A 25761-nucleotide genomic window follows, 5' to 3' on the forward strand; every position below is an offset into this window, starting at 1 on the left:
CAAAATCCTTCTTTAATTTTGCCAACACAGTTGCTGTAAATGGAACCTCTTTAGTAATAACTTGGGGATGGTTATCGGTTTCTCCCTCATACACATATTCAGTTTTAACTAGCGGATACATGTGAGGAGGGTTCTCTACGATTTCTTTTGCTTTTTGCAAGTCCCCCTGAGGGTAGATTTGTCTGATCCCCTTCTCTTCTAACTTCAATGCCACCTCTCAACGCAAGTCATTTTCTCTCCACAATTCTTCCTTCAAAGTTTCTTTTAGTAAAATATTCCGGTGTTTCTCCTCCTCTAACAACTGCTTGGTCTCTTTTAGTTGTTCTCCTAACGATTCAACTGCCAGTTTCAAAGAGTCTGTCAGGGCATTATCTTGGCACAATCTCTGCCTCCTGTCTTCTATAGCTGCTGCCAGACTTGCTCCTAAAACGGCACAAATTATACCTTTACCCTTTCCAGGTCTTGCCCTTGCCTCCTTTCGCAGGACAGTTATCACGTCAACAACACTCTGAGGCTGAAACCAGTGGTCTTTAGCCCACAATTGTCCTTGAATTGAAGCACACAAACTATGTGTTTCTAAAACGGTAAGCAACTTCTGGATTTCTCCCTCAGATGAGGGGGCAGAATCATGAGCGGTTTCTGTCATGATGCACGACTGAAAGGGGAACAGTGTCTTGAGGGGGAACTATGCCTTACTTCACAAGTTTTCCCTTTGCTGTTGCCCTCAAGAGGCCACACCTTACCACAACACAATACAAATTTCTTCCCAAGTTGCCTCCTCAGAGGCTGGCAACTGAATGCCCTCTCGGTCTACACTGACAAATTTCAACAGGTTCTGGTGGTGGTCAATGGCTCAAAGTCCAAGTGGAGAGCGGTCACGTGTGACGTCCCCCAGGGGTCCGTGTTGGGCCTGGTCCTGTTCAACATCTTTGTCGGCAACATGGACAGTGGGACAGAATGCACCCTCAGCAAGTTTGCCGACAGCACCAAGCTGTGTGGTGCCGTCGACACGCTGGAAGGGAGGGATGCCATCCAGAGGGACCTTGACAGGCTGGAGAGGTGGGCCTGTGCCAACCTCATGAAGTTCAACCAGGCTAAGTGCAAGGTCCTGCACCTGGGTCGTGGCAATCCCAGGCACAAATACAGGCTGGGTGGAGAATGGATTCAGAGAAGCCCCGAGGAGAAGGACTTTGGAGTGCTGGTGGATGAGAAGCTCAACATGAGCCGGCAATGCACCCTTGCGGCCCAGAAGGCCAACCATGGGCTGCATCAACAGGAGCGTGGCCGGCAGGTCGAGGGAGGTGATTCTCCCCCTCTACTCTGCCCTGGTCAGACCCCACCTGGAGTACTGTGTCCAGTTCTGGAGCCCCCAACATAAGAAGGACATGGACCAGTTGGAGAGGGTCCAGAGGAGGGCCACGAAGATGATAAGAGGGCTGGAGCACGTCTCTTATGAGGACAGGCTGAGAGAGTTGGGGCTGTTCAGCCTGGAGAAGAGGAGGCTCCAGGGCCTTCCAGTCCCTCAAGGGGGGCTACAAGAAAGACGGGGAGACGCTGTTCAGTAGGGCCTGTTCTGAGAGGACGAGGGGTAATGGTTTTAAAATAGAAGGAGCTAGATTTAGATTGGAAATTAGGAAAAATTTTTTTTACAATGCAAGTTGTAGAACACTGGCACAGGTTGCCCAGAGAGGTGGTGGATGCCCCATCCCTGGAAATGTTCAAGGCCAGGCTGGATGAGGCTCTGAGCAACCTGCTCTAGTTGGGGATGTCCCTGCTCCTTGCAGGGGGCTTGGCCCAGATGACCCTTGAAGGTCCCTTCCAACCCTAACCATTCTATGATTCTATGGTTCTACAATATCTAATCTAAATCTACCTCCCTCTATTTTGAAACCGTCACCCCTTGTCCTGTCACAACAGGCCCTACTGAAGTCTCTCCCCATCTTTCCTGTAGGCCCCTTGAGGTACTGGAACGGGGGATCTCATCCAGAGAGGGGAGATCTCATGAGAGGGGCTCATGTTCAACCAGCTACCTACCATCACCCCTGGGTCCCTTTCTGCCAGGCAGCTCTCCAGCTTTCCAGCCACTCATCTCTACAGCCTTGCATGGGGTTGTTGTGACCAAAGTGCAGGATCCAGCTCTTGGCCTTTTTAAACCTCATACAGTTCACCTCAGACCATTGATCCAGCCTGTCCAGATCCCTCTGCACAGCCCTCCTACCCTCGAGCGGTTCGACACTCCTGCCCAGTTTGGTGGCATCTGCAAACTTACTGAGAGAGCACTCCATCCCCTCATCCAGATCATTGATAAAGATCTTAAACAAGACTGGCCCCCAAACTGAGCCCTGGGGAGCACCACTTGTAACCAGCCACCAACTGGATTTAACTCTGCTCACCACAAGTCTCTGGGCTCAGCCATCCAGCCAGTTCTTTACCCAGCAAAGACTAAGGGTAAAGAGAGAAGGGGTGACAGGCATCTAACGCAGCCAGCACACCTCTCAGAAACAGAAGGGATCCTTAATATAAAATAATAACAAGGAAGATATCACAGTAAAATAACTGATTGGTTACCCATACTTTTCCCGCTGCCCATGGTTATATATGTTCTCATTTTAAACATTTAGGGAGATCCTCTTCATTAGCACACTCATTATCCATAACAGGGTGTATTTTGAGCATTAAAATCAACCAAGGGCAATTCAGGACATGAATTTTGGTCAGGGTCCAGTCTAGATTTATATAACAAACCACAGATCACCTACGCACAATATACACTTGACAGATCTGTAAATTGTCATTGACCAGGATGCATATCCTGCCTGGTAGAGGGAGTTTCCATCGCCATCGCCAAGGATACCTGGCCTTTGTAACCATTATTTTGTTCCTGCTTACTGCAATACTAACTATGCATCTTTTCCTCTTACTCTGAAGCTGTAATTTTTGTTCTGGAGACACCTTATGTTGTCTGCTCTTTTAAAAGACTGGAAGAGAAGATATTATTTCTTTGGTAGACTGATACTCGTGAACTGATTATTAATCCAGTTTTTAACAAAACACTTAGGAGGTCAGATAGCAGTGACAGCATAGTGTCGACTAGCTTGAACACAGCAGGATAGAGAAGCCATGAAAACAAAGAACACTTTATTTTGAAATTTAATAGGTCTAGTTAGCTGGACAGGTTACTCCATCTGCATAAATATGTTCATAAATGACAAGTGAATTGACAAAACACAGACAAAGGATTTGCCAGAAAAAAAAAAAAAAGTAGATTGCTCTTGTCTTAGTCTCTTGTGTTCTGAGAAGTTCAGATTAATTGATCTGCACTGTAAATTAGTTAAAGTCAATGAATGACAGGATATTTCTCACCTTTGTGTGGTGGAAGAGGCCAATTAAGTCAGCTGCTCAATCCCTTTTTTACAGAACTAGTGACTAGTCAATAATTCTCTGAGCAGATTTATGCAGCTGGTTATCTCTGCCTTCACAATAACTTTGCCCTTGTCCCTAACAAACTGCTTCTTTTGCATTCAGTACTGCTTTGTCCCAATTAATCAGAAGCTTTTGAATTGTTAATCTTATTTTCTGATGTTACTGAGACTCTCTAGCTTAGTGCCTCCTGCAAATTTAATATGGGTCCACAGTCTGAGTCCCTAGTGCAAATACTGCACAAGAAAGGTCTGTGGAATTTCACTTGATAGGTTGTTTCACTGAAACATGAAAGTGGAGTGCATTTTTTTCTCCCATCTAACCCTCCTTTTGTCCCCTAGCTTGGCTTACAATTCTGCTCTGTAGGACAAGATTCTTGCTCTACTCCAGGAAAATCACAGTGATCGCTCCTTTCCTAGCAAAGAGTATGTTACACGAGTTACTGTTGTCATTAATGCAAGGTCAAAACACATATGTCAAAAATCGGTGCGACGCAGGGCTATTCTTAAGTGCTTTAGTGCTAATTTTGGTTACTTATGGGCAACTGGGATAGGAAATGATGCTACACTGCAACCTGCACTAACCCTTTGCTTACAACAGAAGCCTGACTTCCAGAAACTCTGCCTCCTCTAGGAAGGAAGAGGGGCACTTAGAAGATGCAAGGCCTTGTGAGACACAGCCATTTACTGGTTTGCAGCTTGGTCTCAACAGGACTGAATTTCAGAAAGTCATCACAAAGAATGGCAACGTAAAAACTGTTCCAAAGTTCATCTAAAAGTATTTCCTGCTAGGTGGCAAATCCTCAGGTTTATGGGAATTTTTAAAGGAAAGCATTGATAAATGATTGTGTTTTGTAAAAGGTTTCTGGGAAGAAAAAAAAAAAGGTGAAAATAACATGAAAAGATATCTTTTATGAAAGAAGCAAATAACTTCACAAAAGTTTCACCTGTCAGTTCATCAAACTTTCCCATGAAATTAATTGCGTGACACAAGTGATTTGCTTTCTCTTGCTCTTTGTAGCTCATTTCCTGTATCTATGGAAAGGCTTGTGGATGCACGGGCTTGTTGCATCTGTGTGAGCACTTTTGGGAAAAAGACACAGCAACAGGCAGGTGCTGGGTTCTGGTTTAGGGTCACGCAGTAAAATAATCAGAAATATTCTGAAACAAGTCACCATTATGTGAGGTCTTTTTTCCTTACTAGCTCTTTGTGAAATTAACCTCTTAAAACCACCAGAATGGAGGGGAATTTGCAAGTAACTCATATCTAAACAGTTTTAAATGAGGCTTAGGTGATCTAGTGTCCAAAATTTCACCTGTAAAGAACAAACACTCAAACCCGACTTTTCAAGAGTCCCAAGGGCCTTAAGAACAACTAGAGATGAGATAGGGATCAAAGCTCTGTTGAATGCCAACCACAGCTTTAACGAAGCCCACAAAGCAGTGAATTCTCTTACAAGTTTTACACACCTGACGCTTAGGAAACATTATTCGGTTTGATTTGTGCTAAGGGGAAAGCTGAAAGAGGGGAGATTCTGATTTCAAAAAAGAAAAAAACCACCACAATGTGCTCAGCCTGGCAGAGGAGCAGGGGCCCGGGGCGGCTCCGAGATCTCTGTCCTGGGAAATTTTCAAGGCGCAGCTGGATGTTGCCTGATCCTGAGGTCTCAGTCTGAATTCAGCACTGACAGAGGTGTCCGTCCACGCATGTTTGGATTCACAGACATCCCTGACTTTTTTCTGAAATGCTAAGTTTAGGAAAGGTGTTTCAGGGAGCAGGGGCTTCCAGATGCCAAAGGTGCTTTTGGAAATATTTGTGGTAGTCTGTGCCGTCCTTTGCGCTGCGCTTTGCGATCCAGCTACCATGTCCCACTGCTTCGGGCCGACGTGCGCACAGGCTGTGCTGCTGCCAGACTCCTCGCCCCTCCTGCCATGCCGTTCGGCAGACCTACTCTCTAGAGAGGCGGCAGTGACAGCTGCAGGGGGCCGGTTGGTGAATTCGCTCTTTTACTAACCCCCACGTCAGCGCAGAGCTGTGAGAAGCTGCCCTTTGCCTCTGCCCTCCCCTCACCCCCAACAGTTTCTGTCTTTTCCCAGTGGCACCGGTGCCAGTGTGGGGTGGCTGGGGCAGCTCTGGGGGAGGAGGCCAGGGGCTGCTTGCAGAACGTTCCAGCCGCTTCCAGCCAGTTCCAGCTGCTCCAAGGATCAACAGCCGAGCACAGCCCAGCCCCTCAGCCATGGGTGCGGCTGCCCAAACACACGGAAGAGAGGGCAAAACCGCTGGCTGAGGAGAGGAGTGAGGAGAAATGAGTGAGGGAGAGGAGATGGAAGAGCAAGGAGGGGCAGGCAGCGCGGAGCAGTGCCTGGGGCTGGAGCAGATCTGCCCTGCCGCCTGCAGAGAGCCCACGCCGGGGCAGGGGAGAGCCTGAGGGGCAAGGAGCCACTGGAGAAACCGGTAAGAGCTGGGCGTGGCTACAGCTAGGCTGTCCTCTGTAACAGGAAACACTCAGAATGACTGAAAAATGAAAGTTTCGCTGTATCAGTTACAGAATTCATTTTTGGGTGCGCAGTATAAATATGCATGTACCATGTGATGCAGGTGAAATATTAGGAGAAGTCATTGTTTTGGGAGATCCCCAAAGTAAAGGAGGAGCAAGGTTTGCTAATTGCCATAAAAGGTCGACCCCGAACAACGAGGCCCCTGAGAGCTTTCCCCACCAAGGATCAACATCGACATCGATCGTGACAACCGGCAGTACGCTGCCTGGATCTGAGGCCATGGGGATGCCTTGGACGCGCGGTGGTAGCTATTATAACTTTCTTCCTATCTTTACTTTTCCTTTTCACTCCCTTTCGCCTATCGCATATGGCTTTACAGGCACAAGAATAAAGTTTGTGCGGTTTGATTGAAACTAACCCCGTTGGCGTGTTCGCCGTAATTTTGCACTTTGAGGTCGCACTAAAAGAGCCATCACGAGTCCCGAGTGGACCGTCTCATTTTTAAATTGGCGTAGTCGCAGGATCCTGAAAGACAGCGAGGTGCAGGCTGTGTGTGGTCTGTAACAGGGGAAGGACGGTTCGGTCCAGCTGCACCTAGCCCTACATCCCTCCGGATGAGAGGTGCCTAGAAAGCAAGGGGGCCGATCCAAATTTCCCGCACACCTCACACACCCAATGGACGTGAACTCGAGCTGAGGTTTGGACTCTGGCTGACGGGAGTTAATAATAAGATCTCTTAGTGCAAAAGCGGGAGCTGTGCTCATATGAATGAGGTCGACTACTCGGGGAAGTGAAGGGCGACTGCAGACAGACTGCATTTGTGGAAACGAAGTTGAGACTCCCGTACTAGATTTTGGTCTCTCCAACCACTCGGGGAAGAGAAGGGCGATGCAGGGAAACTGCGTGTGTGGAAACTGAGTTTAACGTCTCCAAAGTGGGTTTGGTCCTTTCTTCATAAGAATGGCAGCAGAAGTCAATGATCAGTACCCTTTGTTAGTGAAAAATCAAGACTCGTTTTAGGAGCTCTTGTCACAGCATGCTGCCCAGACGTCCATACCAGGGCGAGATTGGGCACAAGATAATCAGGCAAATTAGCAAAGCGTAGTAGATCGAGTGACTTCCTTGCCAAAGGAGGCGAGGGTAAAATCTGGCAGAGGCAAAGCCATAGTTTGGCTTATTCTGGGTGCAAGTCTGGCAGCAGCAGTAGGGGACCACGTTAAGCAGTGTGACCAGGAACAACAGATTACTGAGTCGCTCCAGATGAATCAGTCTTGCAGCGGAAGTCCTTCAAGAGACAGTATCCACCCTCCAAAAGAAGCTGCAGGAAGAAAAGGAGCAAAATCTTTGCTAAAATCTATCTTGAGAGAAGAATATCCAAAGAATTCAGAACTGTGGAGTGAGACAGATCTGAAGCCTGAGGAGAGAGGTATTTGACAGATAATCCCGACATACTCTCAGAAGGAATTCCAAGAAGTGAGGGATCACTTTGGCAATCACCGTCGGGTGAGACCTTTCATTAAAACAGAATATTTTGATTTGAATGACGAGGATAGAGAACCAAAAATTACAACTAACGACTTGCTGTACATCGCTACTGAGCTTGCCAAGTTGGTGCAGGAATATGGGTGCCTTGCTAAAAAATCCGAGAGGGAGTACGTGTGGTGTGTGTCTCTAACCAGGGGAGATCACTTTCAGCTAAGGGAAAAGGAGGCTGAGGGACACTGGGGTCTTTCTGACCACAGGAGATAATCGGGGGGGAATAGGGAATGGGGGTTATGGGCAGTTCATCACATGTCGCTTTCCACTGCTCCTTCCTCCGCAGGGGAAGAACTCCTCACATTCCTCCCCTGCTCCAGTCCCTCCCACGGGTACAGTCCTTCACCAATTGCCCCAGCGTGGACCCTTTTTCCACAGGGTGCAGTCCCTCCGCAACAGGCTGCCCCAGCGCGGGCCCTCTGCTCCTGCGGGGGCCTCCGTGGGCTGCAGGGGCACAGCCGGCCTCACCAGGGGCTGCACCACGGGCTGCAGGGGAATCTCTGCCCGCAGCACCATTGCTGCTCCCCCTCCTGCTTCGCTCCCCTCGGCGCCTGCAGCCGCTGCTCTCACAGAAATCCTTCACAATGGGCTCAGGCAGACGCTTCTCCGGTTCCCTTCACAGCTCCTCTCCTCCCATCTCTCGGCCGGGCCCAGTCGGGCCCAGCGGGAGGCCAGAGGCTGAGGGCCACAAGGCCCAAAAGGCTCTCGCCTCCCCCTCTCTACCTCCCGCTTCTGCTTCTTCACATATTCTGCCTTTTGGTTTTTTTTTCCTTTTGCCAAGCCTCACAAAAGCCTCACACTTTCCGTCCCAAAACTTCATTCTACAGGGAGGGACGTTGTTCTCGTCAGAACAGAATCCCTCGCTGGAGCTGGGAAGCCACCTGTTCTGCCCCTTTCTGGATGTGGCCATAGCAGAGCCACTCCTCCAAATCTTCTTGTGTTGCAGCTTCTCTCTAACATTTCTAACTCCTCGGAGAAGATACAGACACATTTTCTGTCCCACAGGGTGAATCAAGGGCACTGGCTGTGACTACCACAACTGCTCACTGGGGACCTGGCCTTCGCAGGGGCTTTTTACCTCCATCCCATTATTTGCAGAGGACATTTGCTTCTCACTCCCTTGCATTTCACTGACATGATCAGTACCTCACTGCTTTAACTTTGCACTCTTTGTTTGCTCAGTCACGAGCTGCAAATAGGGGTGTCTCTCATGCATGTGCCCCACAGTGGGTCAGTCCTACACAAGAATGTTTTCACTGAAAGCCTTGCCGTGAACTCTGTCCAGCCGTGAGATACTGTTAGAACAGCACAAGAGATTCCGTCTGTCACTCCTAAACAGCACCTCTCTCTACTGCTTCTAGGTATTCTAGGCCAACACTCTAGTATTACAGTGTCCTGGAGACAGGAGAACTGAAACACTGGTACCTGAACCCCAGCAGGCCCAGTACCTGTCTGCAGGTAACCTGGAGCTCCTCACGACACGAGCCTGAACTTTGCCCTTCGTGCGGATGTTTTCCGTGTGGTGTCTGGGTGATGGGAGGGCTGGCTCAGAGCAGCGGTGCTGTTTGAGCAGCACGTTTTGGCAAAGCAGGCAGGTTTCCTTAGCTTCCCAGTGGAGAGGGACCAGCCAGTGTGGAGGTACCCACCCACGTGCATGGGACAGGGCGCCTGTATCCAGACCAGGCACTGGAGCCGCCTCCCAGCCCGCAAGGGCCATCAGGGAAAGAGTTTCTGTCTCGAAAAACTGGGAGCTGTCCACTGGGAAGAGGCAACTACTCCAGTGCGGAAGAGTGTTTTCCCTCACATTCCAGTACATGGTTATCCCTAAAAAGCACTGTTTGGATGCAGAGAAGCTGTGCTCTGGAGCCCGCACACCCTAGAAGGGACACTGCTCTTCCAGTCGTGTGGGCTGCCCGGAGTGGATGGCAGGAGCAGGGCCCCAGGCCCGTTTGTCCACAAACCCCTCCAAGCCGGGCTCTGGGGGCCTAGGCCAGAGGTGGGGCATGGGGGTCACAGAAAGGCACTGGGAGAAGGGGGTAAAGTAGCACCCCGAAAGTCTGTTTCAAGGAAAGAGGGATTTATTTCTTTTTTTTTGAAAACGATTTGATGCAGCTAGCGCCGCCTCCGGGGTGGCCTCTTGCGGGGCTCTGGAGAGTCCTGGGGGCTGGCAGCCCTCCTCTTTGCGGGGCGCCGGGCCCGCATGGTTGATCTGTCCCTGTCCCGCCTGGGAGCAGAAGTTCTCCGGTTGCAGCCCTGGGCAGAGGGGCCTGCTGCTGCTGCCTCCCCTGGTTCCACCTGGGGTTGCTCCTGCTCTGCAGAGATGGGCGCAGGTGAGGGGCAGCCAGGACCCCCGTGGACTGCAGCCTCCGAAGGACCATCTTCCTCCTCCACGTTGGACACTGCGGGGCTGCAGGAAGAGCAGCTGGAGATGGGAGTCTCCCCACCGGCGTTGGTGGAGCTGGAGCTGCTGGAGTTGGAGCTGGAGATGCTTGCGCTAGTGGAGCAGGTGCTGGCTGCAGGGCTGTTGTCCTCCTCCCCAGCAGTGTTGCAGCGAATCAGCCTCCCAGCCTCTTCACTGCACCGCTCCACAATGACATTGAAGAGGTCACGAACCAGTGGTTCCGTAAATTCCCCGAGGCAGTCCTGCAGTATGTCGAGCATGACTTGCTCATTCGGACCATACATGCACAGGACATGCAGGATCAGGCCCTCTATACTGTTTACGTGCCACCACCGAGCCCCTAAGATCAGCCTCAGTACAGCACGCAGCGAGGGCAGCACGGGATCAAGAAGATTTTGTTGTCTCTGGAAGAGTCCTGCCCAGACCTCGGGCTGGAGCCCACCCACTGCCTCTGACCCTGCAGCCCCCTGCCCAGCCGAAGAGTGTATCCACTCTGGATAAGGAGGGGATGCTGCAGGGTCCTGGGGGCTGTTTTCGGCCAGGCTGTCAGGGGCTCTTCCTGCCTGGCCGCTGGCGTCTTGTGACTCTTCATGGCTTCTGATGACGCACCGTAGGTAGTCATCTTCTCCCCGCACAGAAAACCTGACGATCTCTATTGGTCTTCCACAAATAGGGCATTCCGAGCTCCCCCTTATCCACCGCAGGATGCAGCCAACACAAATCTGGTGCTGACAGGGCACCACATGAGCAGCGCCATCTCGAGCGTCGTGGCAGATGGGGCAGCTCCACTCCCTCCCCATGGCCGTGTTTGTGCTCTGCGCTGGGTTGGGGAGAGTTCAGCTGAGCAGCTGCTCCTTCTCACAGGCACTGACTCTCCCAAAGGCTTTAACACGCTGCAAAATAGGGAGAGGCCATGGTCACTGTCTGGGACATCCCATGTCCCAGGTAGGATAGGGGAGGACAAAATGCACCTGTCCCTCAACAAGGACACTTCCCTGGCTCCCCAAACCCCAGCACCCTTTCCAGACCACCCTAGGCAGATGTTTCCCTGCACAGCTCACCTCTACTGCTGCAGGCGTGTGCCGCAGTGCCCGGCTGCCTGAACCAGGCAGGGCCGGATAAGAACACGGGAATGGCTCTGGGATGGGCACCGAGAGCTGCCCAAGACAACCCCCGAAGTACCACCCAAAACCAGGAAAAGACTCGCTCTACCCTCCAGACCTCGCACACACGCTCGGCAGGAGTACAGGCTTGAGTCAGACTGGGACAGGCTCTGCCCGCGCCCGAATTTAAGCAGCAACGGGCATGAGGTCACGTTCCATCGCTCAGTGATGTCACCATCCACCGCTCAAAGATTTCACGTTCCACCAGACAGTGACATCACTGTGGGACATCTGCCCCCACAGGCACACAGCACCAGCCGCAACTAGGGAACTGGCACTGGACATCAAGGGCTGCAGATCACTTTTCCCCCATCAGGACAGCCTGGCAGGGGGGCGGGTGGCCAGAGAGGTTTTGGCCATCTCTGTGCTTGGGGGTTTCAAGCTGCAGCTGGACAAAGCCAGTCGGCACCTGGGCTGATCCCTGGGCTGACCTTGCTTTGGCAGCAGCTTTCTCCAGACTCCTCCCAAGCTCCCCTTCATCCACATCCCTTCTGTCATCTTACCCTGATCCCGTGCAAAGTACCAAGTCTGGCAGAGTCCATGTCAGCAACTTTCCAGGGAAAAAAAAGAAAATCCTCTTCATTGTCTTCATCTTCTGCATTTCCATGGCACTCACCAGTTTAGTGTCTGCCTGCTTTGCAAAGGGTAAAGTTCTCCACTCATCCCGCCTCCCTGGGACGCAGCAGTTCAGTGCCACATCCCCGCGGTGCAGAGGAACAGCTGGGCTGGAACTCCACAACTCTCTGCAACTGGTTATGCACATCAGTTGACCTGCACCTTTGCCCTGTGTTGGGTTCTTCCCCCAGCACCAGCTCTGCTGACAAAAGGGGGCTTGAGAGGGCTCCTGTGGCACAGTTTCTACAAGACACTGCTGCAGTATTTCTTATTTCATCAGCAATGGAAACTTCTCTCCCTTTCACGGAGTTACAGTTGCCGTGGGAGGGGATCGCATGGGTCTGGCGGTTAAAACCTCATGAGATGACACTCCATGTTTTTTATTCCCAATGCTTCTTGCATAGATCAATGCCAGAGATAATGCATTCAGCCATTTCACGCCAGTCTCTGACTAAATCTTTGCTAAACTGGTTTTCAAATTGGAGTTCTTATTTTCTGTATTCCCACTGATACTTTCGTTCTATTTGTAGGGCTGCACAAATTTTGTTCATCACTCATCTTGTAAAAGGGGTTCTCCTATTGTTATTTAGCATTAGGGGAACACCAAATTAAGGAATTCGTTCTCTCAGCAACATTTTTTGCAACAGATGTTTTGTCTGCATATTTACAAGGATAGCCCTCTACCCATCCTGATAATGTATCTAAAAGGATAAGGACATACTTACAATTACAGCACTGAGACATTTGAATGAAGTAAATTTCCAGATTTACAAACCATCTGCACCGTTTAGGGTGTGGAGCTATACCTGTCTCCTCCTGCTGTCCTGTGTTATGTGCTAAACAAACTGGGCAGCTGCTGACGCCGAAGTCACGGACACTGCTGACGACCAATATGATCAAGCAAATGCCAATTTATTGTTGATACATCCCGGTTAATATAGCCCTTCTAGTTCCCTATCATGCGCAAGCTCTCTACTAATTGGCTAACTATATCATGCACGCGCTCCTAGCTAAAATACGATTCGTTAAGTCTCTTTGTTCACGCGCACGGCTCTCTCCACCTGCACCCTGCTTCACGTTCAGCCCCCAGTCACCTATGCCAGCTGTTTTCCTTCTTCTCAAGGCTGCTTCGTTTACTTTCTCACAGGAAGCTTCATTACTTTCTCACAGGCGGCCTCATTATTTTCTCACAGGTGGCTTCAGTACTTTCTTACAGGCAGCTTCAGTACTTTCTCACAAGCGGCTTCAGTGATGTCCTTGAGGCCTGCTGCTCACAAACATAACAATTCCATTCGGTCTGGATTGTTCACTAAGTGCCCCTGGTACTCCAGGTATCCAACAGGCAGCTGCTACGTACTGTTGAGCTGTACTTGAACAATGTGGAGAAAAGTCAGTCTTGTCATTACCTGCAGCATCGTCTGTGCCAGTGCCTGTGCAGAGACATCGACTGTGCCAGACTCTCTTTGTCCTTGAAGAGGAAGGTTCTGGAGTGACCTGCATTTAAAAGCTGGGATCCAGCAGCCTCCAACACCACGGGAGCCTGCAGAGGATTTTCGTCAGGCCAGAGCAGCAGCCGTGGGTACCTGCTGGTGCCAGAGAGGACAAGGAGCAGCAGCTGGACCGACTGTGCCTGAGCAGGCAGTTACAGAGCTTTTGTACCTTTAAGTGACAGCATGTGTCTTTCATGGAACAGCGGTGCATGTCAGATGAGCAGGACACAGTGAGGAGTGTTTCCTATGGGTTTCATAGGAGGGAGCTCTAGACGGCTAGGTAAGGAAGCTCTGGACACATTGTCCTTTTACAAAGAGCACACTCCTTCGGTTACTGGATGGTGCTGTCTCGGAGAAGCCATTGGGTCATGCTGCAGATATTTTCTAGCTTGTGGGGCTTTGCAGGAGCACAAGGCATTAGCTATTTTACTACTGCTCTACTGAAAGGCCAGCTGGGACTTGGGGCATCTTCACTCAGTGCCTGATTCAGGCACTTAAGGCAAAAGTTCTTGCGGTATCTATAGTGCTTTTCAGACGTTTCATGGAAGTCTGGAACATTCTACAAATGTTGGTATTGTCTCATAGGAGTACCAAATTTCAAAATTGCAAGTCACCAGAAGTCAGAGTGAGAAAGGTGAAAACAATTGATCCCAGCTGAGAACTGCGGTTATCTTGGCAGGACCTTGTTCTTGCACAGACTCGCAGGGGTGGATTGACTGCACAGGTATGTGATGCAGCCCTGGTGCTACAGCTGCCTCTCTTCAGGGAGTACTTCTGTACCTATAGCCCACGGTGTTGGAAGTGAGGGGGTGTGTAAGAGAATCCACTTGCGTGTGGGAAATAAAAAAGCACCAGAACTTCAGTAGGACATGTAGCTAATGTATGAGTAAATAAATGTACATGTATTTGGAGGGGAGTGCTCAGAAATGTTTTACTGAATAGAGTGCATGATCAAAATAGTTTGGAGGTCACTGCTACAGCCATCCCTCTAGGAGCATCTTTGCTTTTGGTTCTCCATGGAAGCATGCCTTGAGTAGTAAAACTCTGGAAAAACAGGTTAATTCCTGATTCCTAATGGGTCGTTCTAATTCAGCAAGTATGTGGGTGTTTCACAGACGGTTCCTATTTACTCCTTTTATTTTTCATGCCATTTATGCTGTGATCAAAGTAAGCATAAGATGCATATGAAGTATGCCCAGGCTATTTCTGCTTTCAGGAGCATTTCTCCCCCAGCTTGCCTGCATTTCAGGATGTGCTTATTAGGGTTTTCTCTTTCCTTGGTCCATATGGTTTCTTGCACAATTCCAAACTGGCATCTGAACTATGCCCTGCATCTAATTCTAAGCAGTACTAGTAAAAAGGTAATTATCAAAAAGAAGTGATCTTATCTTAGACCTATCTGGGATTTTTGTCTGAGTTAAAGGCATACTCTCCAGCTTTGCCCAGAATACCACTGCAGCCAGTTATCCCTTGGTCAACGTCAAGCTGATTGTAATGGCAAATGTGACTAAGTATGAAAGTGTCACAGCAGCAGAGAGGAAAGGAAAAAGCAGGAGAAACGGATCTGCCAGAGATAATTGCAGTTACTGACCTGGGAAATTAGTTTGAATTTCAGAGTTATAGGGATGGGAAATGTCATCTTTTATGCACAAAGAACAAATGTCCTACTGTTGTGAATTTTGCCTTTGTTGAATCAGAAAAAGATATAACACATCTGAAAACCCGAGGAGTTTTGTCCTTCCACATGTCCTGGTCTGGTTTAGAAGACGATATTATTGCATTTGACAACTATTTCTCTTCTAGCTCTCAGTTTTCACTGAGTTTTCAGGTCTATAATTTTGTGACCAAAACTAGCCCTTCCCTGCCCCAGGAGGAGCCAGCTGTCTGAGCGGGAGCTGGGTTACACAGCTGGGCGCCCAACTCCCAGCCCAGCGCCAGTGCTGGCAGAAGCCACTCTCTGAGGATTAACCTGAAACGCAGGCAAACAGCCGTCTCAAAAACGCAGGCGATTTAAAAGTGCTTAAGACTTCTGCAGGCACCCTGTCCCCAGCCAGAGGACAGGCACAGACTGTGGTCCAGTGACGCAGCCGTGTCCCCAGCGCCCCAGGGCAGCCGCGTGCTCCAGAATCCTGGGTGCTGGAGGAGACCTCAGGGGGTGGAGACAGACGTCCAGAAACCCTGGACTCCCCACCACATCCAGGACCTTGGCAGCTGTGGGGTAAGCGGCAGTAATGCACACGTACTGCGTTCGTTGTCATGTCCCACCTCTCGCTCTGGCATCCACGGCCTCTGTACCCGTACATTTATTTGGAAACCGCTATTCATTTTCTTTACTTTCTTTTTACACAGACAGTGACCTGTTTAGTATACCCTGTTGAATGAATCACAGTTGAGACTTCTCTGGCGGGATACAAATGTACACACACATTTATACTCCATAAAAAGAAAATAATACTATATTTTACTTCTTCGGCCTAACGCATTAACAAATAGTTTTGGAAAGAAAGAAAATTTTTACCTGGAAATGGGAAAGATAGCACATATACTTTGCTGCTTTCCCTTTCATTGTTGGTTTAAAGGGGACAGTGATCTTCTGCTGCCCTTAAATATGATTCATTTTGTTCAGGCCATAAGACTATGTGATTTGTGTGTACTCCATCCTTCTAGTGCAGGATCCATACCAACGAGAGGGGCAAACAACATTGAAGTGATCTGTTGAGTATTTTTTTCAGAAGCACTCCTCATTGGTACAATTTTTTTTTGTTTGCTATCGATGTCAAACTGAGTCAAATTAGACCCACAGTGAGAGCTGGAACCTCCCCCCTAAAACATCACGACTCAGCATTTAGCTGCAACTGTTTATGCGCATTGGTTTATGCACATTTACCACGGTTTTGTTGCCACTTTCCTTCAGGAAATAAAGTCACATCAGGAGCAGAAGAAATACCTGATCCTTCCTGTAAGTTCAAATCTACCTGGAGCTGCACCTCCCTAGGAGTATGTATACGAAAAATACTTATGCTTTGTGAACACAGATCAGTGAGTCAGGAAGACGAGAACAAAGTTACGCCTAACCTTGCTGTAAAAAATAGGCGAAACTGCATATTTTATGCAAAATTATTTAAGCTGGCAGTCTTCAGTCTCAGCACAGTGCTGTCATGTTTATCAATGCTTGCTCCAAAGAAGGCTCAGCCATTTATAACAAGCCCAGTTCTCGTCACATTTTCTGTAGCGGAAGAGTTGTTCTTTTCAGGGCCAATGAGAATGGGTCCACTTTAAAGAAATCAATGTCCGGGGGATGAATGAAAGCAACACAGAGCTGCACTGAGTGCTTGCCTTGATTCCAAAATGTTTTGACAGACGTGACACTGATAGGCAGAGAAAAGCTGATGTGACTGTAGATAAATAAATAATCATACATTAAAATAAGCATAAAGAAAAAAACATGTATAAGCACATAAAATGCAGGTTCACTGCCTCTGGTGTGTTTGCTTACCTAAAGTCCGCCACAGCAAGTGCTGTGCATAATAATTATCCATCACCGCTGGCTGGCACAGAACTTGTCCTGTAATAGTGGAGGAGGATTTCTCCTGAGTTGCACAGGTGTTTGTCACAGTTTCTCCAGTTGTAGCACTGTACAGTGCACTGTATCCAAGTGTGTCTTTAAGCGCAGCGACCGTCTCTTGCTGATGGTAAAAGGGGACAGAAGGTACCCGATCTTCCCAACGGCATTTGGATGCAGCCAACACACAGAGAGCAGCAAAAAGTCCGTAGCAAAAGGGTGAGGGCTAACGGCCTGTAACTCTGTGCCACGGCTGCCAAGTGTGGGGCATGCTCCTGGGTGGGCGCTGGGGCAGCTGAGCCCTAGATCTCGTGGTGTCAGATGCTCTCCACCCATATTCACAGTTAGCGCTTGCTCCAAATGCAAAAGAGAGAGAGGGGCTAAAATGTCAACCAAAAGCCCAAATGGAATTATTTGCCTGATTTGCCTGACTTTACTTTTAATATCCCCAAAGGAGGTCATAGAAGACAGGACGGAAATCAGTTCCCCTTATCTGGTAACCTCTCACCGCCACTCCTGAACACTTTGCCAAAGTACTAAGAATTTTTTTGTTGTAATCTTTAGCCATTTTTCTAGTATCTTGATACTGCCAGTGGTTTCACAAGCATCTTTTTCGAATACACAGGCTGAGGGTTCTCTGTACATTTGCCTATGAAGGGAGAAATGTTGGGCTGTGTTTGTGTCTAATACCTCTTCGGTGTAAAAACATACAGGGTCCAACTCCAATTCCTGCATTCCAGTAAGGGAGCTACTGCCGTGTAAGGTGTAAGAGCTGAGGGTGAGGAGCTGCTCCTTCTCCCTGGCACTGACACTGCCAAAGAGTGTCACACACTGCAAAATAGGGAGAGGCCATGGTCACTGTCTGAGACATCCCATGTCCCAGGTAGGATAGGGGAGGACAAAATGCACCTGTCCCTCAACAAGGACACTTCCCTGGCTCCCCAAGCCCCAGCACCCTTTCCAGACCACCCTAGGCAGATGTTTCCCTGCACAGCTCACCTCTGCTCCTGCAAGCGTGCGCCGCAGTGCCCGCCTGCCTGACCCAGGCAGGGCCGGATAAGAACACGGGAATGGCTCTGGGACGGGCACCGAGAGCTGCCCAAGACAACCCCCGAAGTACCACCCAAAACCAGGAAAAGACTCGCTCTACGCTCCAGACCTCGCACACACGCTCGGCAGGAGTACAGGCTTGAGCCAGACTGGGACAGGCTCTGCCCGCACCCAAATTTAAGCAGTGAGGGGCGTGAGGTCACGTTCCAGCGCTCAGTGATGTCACCATCCACCGCTCAAAGATTTCACGTTCCACCAGACGGTGACATCACTGTGGGCCATCTGCCCCCACAGGCACACAGCACCAGCCGCAGCTAGGGAACTGGCGCTGGACATCAAGGGCTGCAGATCACTTTTCCCCCATCAGGACAGACTGGCAGGGGGGCGGGTGGCCAGAGAGGTCTTTGCCATCTCTGTGCTTGGGGGTTTCAAGCTGCAGCTGGACAAAGCCAGTCGGCACCTGGGCTGATCCCTGGGCTGACCTTGCTTTGGCAGCAGCTTTCTCCAGACTCCTCCCAAGCTCCCCTTCATCCACATCCCTTATGTCATCTCACCCTGATCCCGTGCAAAGTACCAAGTCTGGCAGAGTCCATGTCTGCAACTTTCCAGGGAAAAAAGAAAATCCTCTGCATTGTCTTCATCTTCTGCATTTCCATGGCACTCACCAGTTTAGTGTCTGCCTGCTTTGCAAAGGGTAAAGTTCTCCACTCATCCCACCTCCCTGGGACGCAGCAGTTCAGTGCCACATCCCAGCGGTGCAGAGGAACAGACAGGTTGGAACCCCAACTGACAAAATACTTCTGCCTGGATCCATGGATAAAGCACACTTGTGAGGGATGTGTGCAGAAGACTCATGATCTTGAGCCAAGCCTTTCTACTGGTCTGGACATTGAATTCTGGCTATTTAACCATTTTGGGAAGAACCGTTCAGCTTTGTGTGTCTCTCACCACCCTGCCAGCAAGTACAGTAGCGGTGGACAAGAATTTGTGAGGGGACACAAGTCACTTTTGAACAGCAGGGTCACCCCGCATTACGCAGTCCCATAGTCTAATACCTATGGTGTCCCAGGTGCCCCCCATATATATATTAGAGATGTTAGCGTCTCGTACGTGAGCGGACACCCAAATCAACAAGCTCTTCAGGTCAGTGTTAGTAATAGCACAGTTCTGTTCCTCTAACACTTTTGTTGGAATCATTAAAACTGATTTATGTTCCTTTGAAGCAGTGCTTCTCGTTGTTCCCAGCAGCAGACACAGCTGCATCTCATCATACTTTAACCCACAACTCCCGAGGCTTTTGACAAAAATTCTAACAATAAATTTCTCCTCGGCTGACATTGAAGACCCCGTCTGCCCTGGCTGCTCCCCTGCATCTGTTGCGCAGATTTAGGTCTCAGGGACTGCGGCTCTTGTCGCCGCTGCTTTATTCTTGGTCTCGGGGACCACAGCTCTGATCTCCGCCACTTGCAGCTCTTGTCTCTGCTGCTTTTTCTTCCAGCCAGGGGCTGCCACTGATCGCTCTCTTTCCACGAGTTAAGGTCCCTGTTCAGGCGCCATATGTGGCAGTAAAAAACACGGACTCCGTGGATGGTGTTCCAGACACCCCTATTGTTAGTCAGCAATAGTCTTTTATAGTTTATCTAAGTTACATGTGAAGTGCACACACTTAATCATCTAATTTGATTGGCAGCAATATACTGTTCACACGCCTTATGCTTCATTTGGGTTGGTTCTAGTTTTTTGGTTGTCTTTCTTATTTTTGCCTTTGGTATTTCCTTATCTTGTTCTAGTTGTTGTTTTTTGTTATTCAGCAAGTGCTGTTCAAGGACATACCCCAAATTCGTCAATGTCAAACAGCTGTGCTGCACTCTCTGCCTCCACACCTTGGACCTGCGGTGTTAACTATTATACCTTTTTTCCTATCTTTACTTTTCCTTTTCACTCCCTTTCGCCTATCGAATGCCGCTTTACAGGCACAAGAATAAAGTTTGTGCTGTTTGATTGAAACTAAACCTGTTGGCGTGTTCGCCGTAATTTTGCACTTTGAGGTCGCACTAAAACAGCCATCACGAGTCCCGAGTGGACAGTGTCATTTTTAAATTGGTGTAGTCAGCAGGGTCCTGAAAGACAGAGAGGTGCAGGCTGTGTGTGGTCTGTAACAGGGGAAGGACGGTTCGGTCCAGCCGCACCTAGCCCTACATCCCTTTGGATGAGAGGTGCCTAGAAAGCAAGGGGGCCGATCCAAATTTCCCGCACACCTCACACACCCAATGGACGTGAACTCAAGCTGAGGTTTGGACTCTGGCTGACGGGAGTTAATAATAAGATCTCTTAGTGCAAAAGCGGGAGCTGTGCTCATATGAATGAGGTCGACTACTCGGGGAAGTGAAGGGCGACTGCAGAGAGACTGCATTTGTGGAAACCAAGTTGAGCCTCCCGTAGTAGATTTTGGTCTCTTCAACCACTCGGGGAAGAGACCAGCGATGCAGGGGCACTGCGTGTGTGGAAACTGAGTTTAACCCCTGCAAAGTGGGTTTGGTCCCTTCGTAATAAGAATGGCAGGAAAAGCTGATGATCAGTACCCTTTGTTAGTGAAAAATCAAGACTCGTTTTAGGAGCTCTTGTCACAGCATGCTGCCCAGACGTCCATACCTGGGCGAGATTGGGCTCGAGATAATCGGGCAAATTAGCAAAGCGTAGTAGATCGAATGACTTCCTTGCCGAAGGAGGCAAGGGTTAAATCTGGCAGAGGCAAAGCCATAGTTTGGCTTATTCTGGGTGCAAGTCTGGCAGCAGCAGTAGGGGAACACGTTAAGCAGTGTGACCAGGAGCAACAGATTACTGAGTCGCTCCAGATGAATCAGTCTTCCAGCGGAAGTCCTTCAAGAGACAGTATCCACCCTCCAAAAGAAGCTGCAGGAAGAAAAGGAGCAAAATCTTTGCTAAAATCTATCTTGACAGAAGAATATACAAAGAATTCAGAACTGTGGAGTGAGACAGATCTGGAGCCTGAGGAGAGAGGTATTTGACTGATAATCCCGACATACTCTCAGGAGGAATTACAAGAAGCGAGGGATCACTTTGACAATCACCGTTGGGTGAGAACTTTCGTTAAAAAAAGAATATTTTGATTTGAATTACAAGGATAGAGAACCAAAGATTACAACTAAGGACTTGCTGTACATCGCTACTGAGCTTGCCAAACTGGTGCAGGAATATGGGTGCCTTGCTAAAAAATCCGAGAGGGAGTACGTGTGGTGTGTGTCTCTAACCAGGGGAGATCACTTTCAGCTAAGGGACAAGGAGGCCGAGGGACACTGGGGTCTTTCTGACCACAGGAGATAATCGGGGGGGAATAGGGAATGGGGGTTATGGGCAGTTCATCACATGTCGCTTTCCACTGCTCCTTCCTCCGCAGGGGAAGAACTCCTCACATTCCTCCCCTGCTCCAGTCCCTCCCACGGGTACAGTCCTTCACCAACTGCCCCAGCGTGGACCCTTTTTCCACAGGGTGCAGTCCCTCCGCAACAGGCTGCCCCAGCGCGGGCCCTCTGCTCCTGCGGGGGCCTCCGTGGGCTGCAGGGGCACAGCCGGCCTCACCAGGGGCTGCACCACGGGCTGCAGGGGAATCTCTGCCCGCAGCACCATTGCTGCTCCCCCTCCTGCTTCGCTCCCCTCGGCGCCTGCAGCCGCTGCTCTCACAGAAATCCTTCACAATGGGCTCAGGCAGACACCTCTCCGGTTCCCTTCACAGCTCCTCTCCTCCCGTCTCTCGGCCGGGCCCAGTCGGGCCCAACGGGAGGCCAGAGGCTGAGGGCCACAAGGCCCAAAAGGCTCTCGCCTCCCCCTCTCTACCTCCCGCTTCTGCTTCTTCGGATCTTCTGACTTTTGCTGTTTGGTTTTTTTTTTTTGCCAAGCCTCACAAAAGCCTCACACTTTCCGTCCCAAAACTTCATTCTACATGGAGGGATGTTGTTCTCGTCAGAACAGAATCCCTCGCTAGAGCTGGGAAGCCACCTGTTCTGCCCCTTTCTGGATGTGGCCATAGAAGAGCCACTCCTCCAAATCTTCTTGTGTTGCAGCTTCTCTCTAACATTTCTAACTCCTCGGAGAAGATACAGACACATTTTCTGTCCCACAGGGTGAATCAAGGGCACTGGCTGTGACTACCACAACTGCTCACTGGGGACCTGGCCTTCGCAGGGGCTTTTTACCTCCATCCCATTATTTGCAGAGGACATTTGCTTCTCACTCCCTTGCATTTCACTGACATGATCAGTACCTCACTGCTTTAACTTTGCACTCTTTGTTTGCTCAGTCACGAGCTGCAAATAGGGGTGTCTCTCATGCATGTGCCCCACAGTGGGTCAGTCCTACACAAGAATGTTTTCACTGAAAGCCTTGCCGTGAACTCTGTCTAGCCGTGAGATACTGTTAGAACAGCACAAGAGATTCCGTCTGTCACTCCTAAACAGCACCTCTCTCTACTGCTTCTAGGTATTCTAGGCCAACACTCTAGTATTACAGTGTCCTGGAGACAGGAGAACTGAAACACTGGTACCTGAACCCCAGCAGGCCCAGTACCTGTCTGCAGGTAACCTGGAGCTCCTCACGACACGAGCCTGAACTTTGCCCTTCGTGCGGATGTTTTTCGCGTGGTGTCTGGCTGATGGGAGGGCTGGCTAAGCGCAGCAGTGCTGTTTGAGCAGCATGTTTTGGCAAAGCAGGCAGGTTTCCTTAGCTTCCCCGTGGAGAGGGACCCTGTACTCCCACAGCCAGTGTGGAGGTACCCACCCACGTGCATGGGACGGGGCGCCTGCGTCCAGCCCGGTAACTGGAGCCGCCTCCCAGCCCGCAAGGGCCATCAGGGAAAGAGTTTCTGCTTCCGGGAACTGGGAGGTGTCCGCTGGCAAGGGGCAACTACTCCAGTGCGGAAGAGTGTTTTCCCTCACATTCCAGTACATGGTTATCCCTACAAAGCGCTGTTTGGATGCAGAGAAGCTGTGCTCTGGAGCCTGCGTGCCCTAGAAGGGACACTGCTCTTCCAGTCATGTGGGCTGCCCGGACTGGATGGCAGGAGCAGGGCCCCAGGCCCGTTTGTCCACAAACCCCTCCGAGCCGGGCTCTGGGGGCCTAGGCCAGCGGTGGGGCATGGGGGTCACAGAAAGGCACTGGGAGAAGGGCGTACAGCAGCAAACAGAAAGTATTTCAAGGAAAGAGGGATTGATTTGTTTTTAGAAAGAGTTGATGGAGGCCTGCTAGCGCCGCCTCCGGGGTGGCCTCTTGCGGGGCTGTGGAGAGTCCTGGGGGCTGGCAGCCCTCCTCTTTGGGGGGCGCCGAGCCCTCGTGGTTGAGCTGTCCCTGCTCCGTCTGGGAGCAGAAGTGCTCTGGTTGCAGCCCTGAGTAGAGGGTCCTGCGGCTGCTGCCTCCCCTGGTTCCTCCCGGGGCTGCTCCTGCTCTGCAGAGACGGGCCCAGATGAGGGGCAGCTGGGACCCCCGTGGACTGCAGCCTCCAAAGGACCATTTTCCTCCTCCACAGTGGACACTATGGGGCTGCCAGAAGAGCTGCTGGAGCTGCAGGTGGGAGCCTCCTCATCGGAGGAGCTGAAACTGCATCTGCTAGAGCTGGAGCTGGTAGAGGTGGACCTGCTGCAGTTGGAGCTGCAGGAGCTTGTGCTCCTGGAGCTTGAGGTGCTGCTCCTGGAGCTGGAGGAGCTGGAGCTGGCCGCAGAGCTGCTGTCCTCCTCTCCAGCAGTGTTCAAGCGTATCAGCCTCCCAGCCTCCTCACTGCACTGCTCCACAATGATGTTGATGAGGCCGTTGACCAGTTCTTCTGTATGTTCCCGGAGGGTGTCCCGCAGCGTGTGGACCATGACTTGCGCATTCAGGCCGTAGGTGCAGAGTGTGTGCACGATCAGGCACTGCACACTGTTTACCTGCCACCAGCGAGCCCCAAATATCTGCTGCAGCATGAGGTTCAGCCAGGGCAGCACAGGATCAAGGAGAATTTCGTGTCTTCGGAAGAGTCGTGCCCAGACCTCGGGCAGGAGCCCACCCACTGCTTCTGATCCCACAGCCCCCTGCTCAGCCGAGGACGGCATCCCCTGCTGAGAAGATGGAGGTGACGCCGCAGCGTGATGGGGGCTGTTTTCGGCCAGGCTGTCAGGAGCTGTTCCTGCCTGGCTGCTGGCATCTCGGGACTCTTCAGACGTTCTGAAGACATACCGTATGTAGTCATTTTCTCCCCGCACAGAAAACTTGACAGACTCTACTGGTCTTCTGCAAAGGGGGCACACTGCTTTCTCTGTTATCCACCGCAGGATACAGCCCAAGCAAAACTGGTGCTGACAGGGCATCACATGAGCAACGCCATCTTGAGCGTCGTGGCAGATGGGGCAGCTCCACTCTGTCTCCGTGGCCATGTTTGTGCTCTGCGCTGCGTTGGGGAGAGCTGAGGATGAGGAGCTGCTCCTTCTCCCTGGCAGCGACGCTGCTCTCACACTCTGCATAACAGGGAGAGGCCATGGTCACTGTCTGGGACATCCCATGTCCCAGGGAGGGTGGGGGACTACAATGTGCCCAGGTCCCTCATGAGGGGCACTTCCCTGGCTCCCGAAACCCCAGCAACTGACCCAGGTCACCCATAGGGGATGTTTCCCCGCACAGCTCACCTCCGCTGCTGCAAGCGTGCGCCGCAGTGCCCGGCTGCCTGAACCAGGCAGGGCCGGATAGGAACAACGGGAATGGCTCTGGGATGGGCACCGAGAGTTGCCGAAGACAACCCCCGAAGTACCACCCAAAACCAGGAAAAGACTCGCTCTACCCTCCAAACCTCGCACACACGCTCGGCAGGAGTACAGGCTTGAGCCAGACTGGGCCAGGCTCTGCCCGCGCCTGAATTTAAGCAGTGAGGGGGCGTGAAGTCACGTTCCATCGCTCAGTGACATCACCATCCACCGCTCAAAGAGTTCACGTTCCACCAGACGGTGACATCACTGTGGGCCATCTGCCCGCACAGGCACACAGCATCAGCCACAACTAGGGAGGTAGGAGCTTTCCTGGAGGTGGCTGGACACCTGCCTGCCGATGGGAAGTGGTGAATGAATTCCCTGGTTTGCTTTGCTTGGTGATGGACTTCTGCTTCACCTATGAAACCATCTCAGACTGTGTACTCTGGTCCCGATCAGGGCTAAGCTACAACAGTTATTGTGGCACCCAACGTGGGGCTCAAAGGGTTGAGATAACAGATCTGACTTCCGTTGCTTGAAACAATTTTGTTTATTCGCACTTATTGTATTGGTTGGCAGTTATTGGTCATGATGTTGCAGTGGTTAGTTATGTTCTTGTGTTGTCTACGCTCTTGTCTGTACTGTGTGTTTCCGGTGGTGGTGTTCATCGCCTCAGGGAAAATGATGAGAATTATCCTTTTGTTATACTATGCAATGTCAATCTATGACATGGTGACATCAGTGGCCTTAAATTGGTATTCGTATGCGGACAGCTTCCCAGGTTCTTTCACTGCCAGGGTAGTTACATCACTTTTTGAGAACTTTGAAGCTCTGGGGGATATTCCAGCCACTGTGATGTTGTTGTTATGCGTCTTGATTGTGTGCCAAGTCTTGGGTAGGGTTGCAAAACCCACTTCCGAAACAGCCTCAAGGAGATCTGATTTTAGGTGAAAATAGCCAATAATTTGAATTGCTTGATGTCAGTTCCTCTATAGTACTGTATGTCATTATCTAGCTGTTGTGTGTCCCTCTTTGCTTCCTCCTGCTCCACGCCCTGAGAGACTTATGTTGTATCAAATGTATTATGGTAAAACTCACCTAGATCAACCAAGAAGGAACTTTGACCAAAGTGAAAAAAAACGCAGCAGTGATGGAACCAGAACTGCCTCTGGCAACTAACACCTAGCAACGGATCTTCAGTCTGCAGACCATGAACACGCTAAATCACTCGCACCAGATACACCACCTGAGCGACCATTGTGTTGTCTGTCCTGTGCTGAGAGACTGTTATGACAGAG

General features: G+C 50.5%; 1 protein-coding gene across 1 annotated transcript; it reads right to left on the reverse strand.

The window, feature by feature from the left end:
- Positions 1 to 22993: 22993 nt before the first annotated feature.
- Positions 22994 to 24157, reverse strand: LOC147596413 (E3 ubiquitin-protein ligase Topors-like). The gene has a single exon (XM_086771381.1). It carries the CDS (start codon positions 24155 to 24157, stop codon positions 22994 to 22996), a length of 1164 nt encoding a protein of 387 aa, XP_086627507.1.
- Positions 24158 to 25761: the final 1604 nt, after the last annotated feature.

The sequence above is a fragment of the Chlamydotis macqueenii genome, chromosome Z (assembly GCF_036417535.1).
Source record: "Chlamydotis macqueenii isolate bChlMac1 chromosome Z, bChlMac1.mat, whole genome shotgun sequence".
NCBI classification, from domain to species: Eukaryota; Metazoa; Chordata; class Aves; order Otidiformes; family Otididae; genus Chlamydotis; species Chlamydotis macqueenii.

Coding starts and splice junctions, on each gene's coding strand:
- LOC147596413 (XM_086771381.1), bottom strand. CDS start 24,157: ATGGCCACGGAGACAGAGTGGAGCTGCCCCATCTGCCACGACGCTCAA.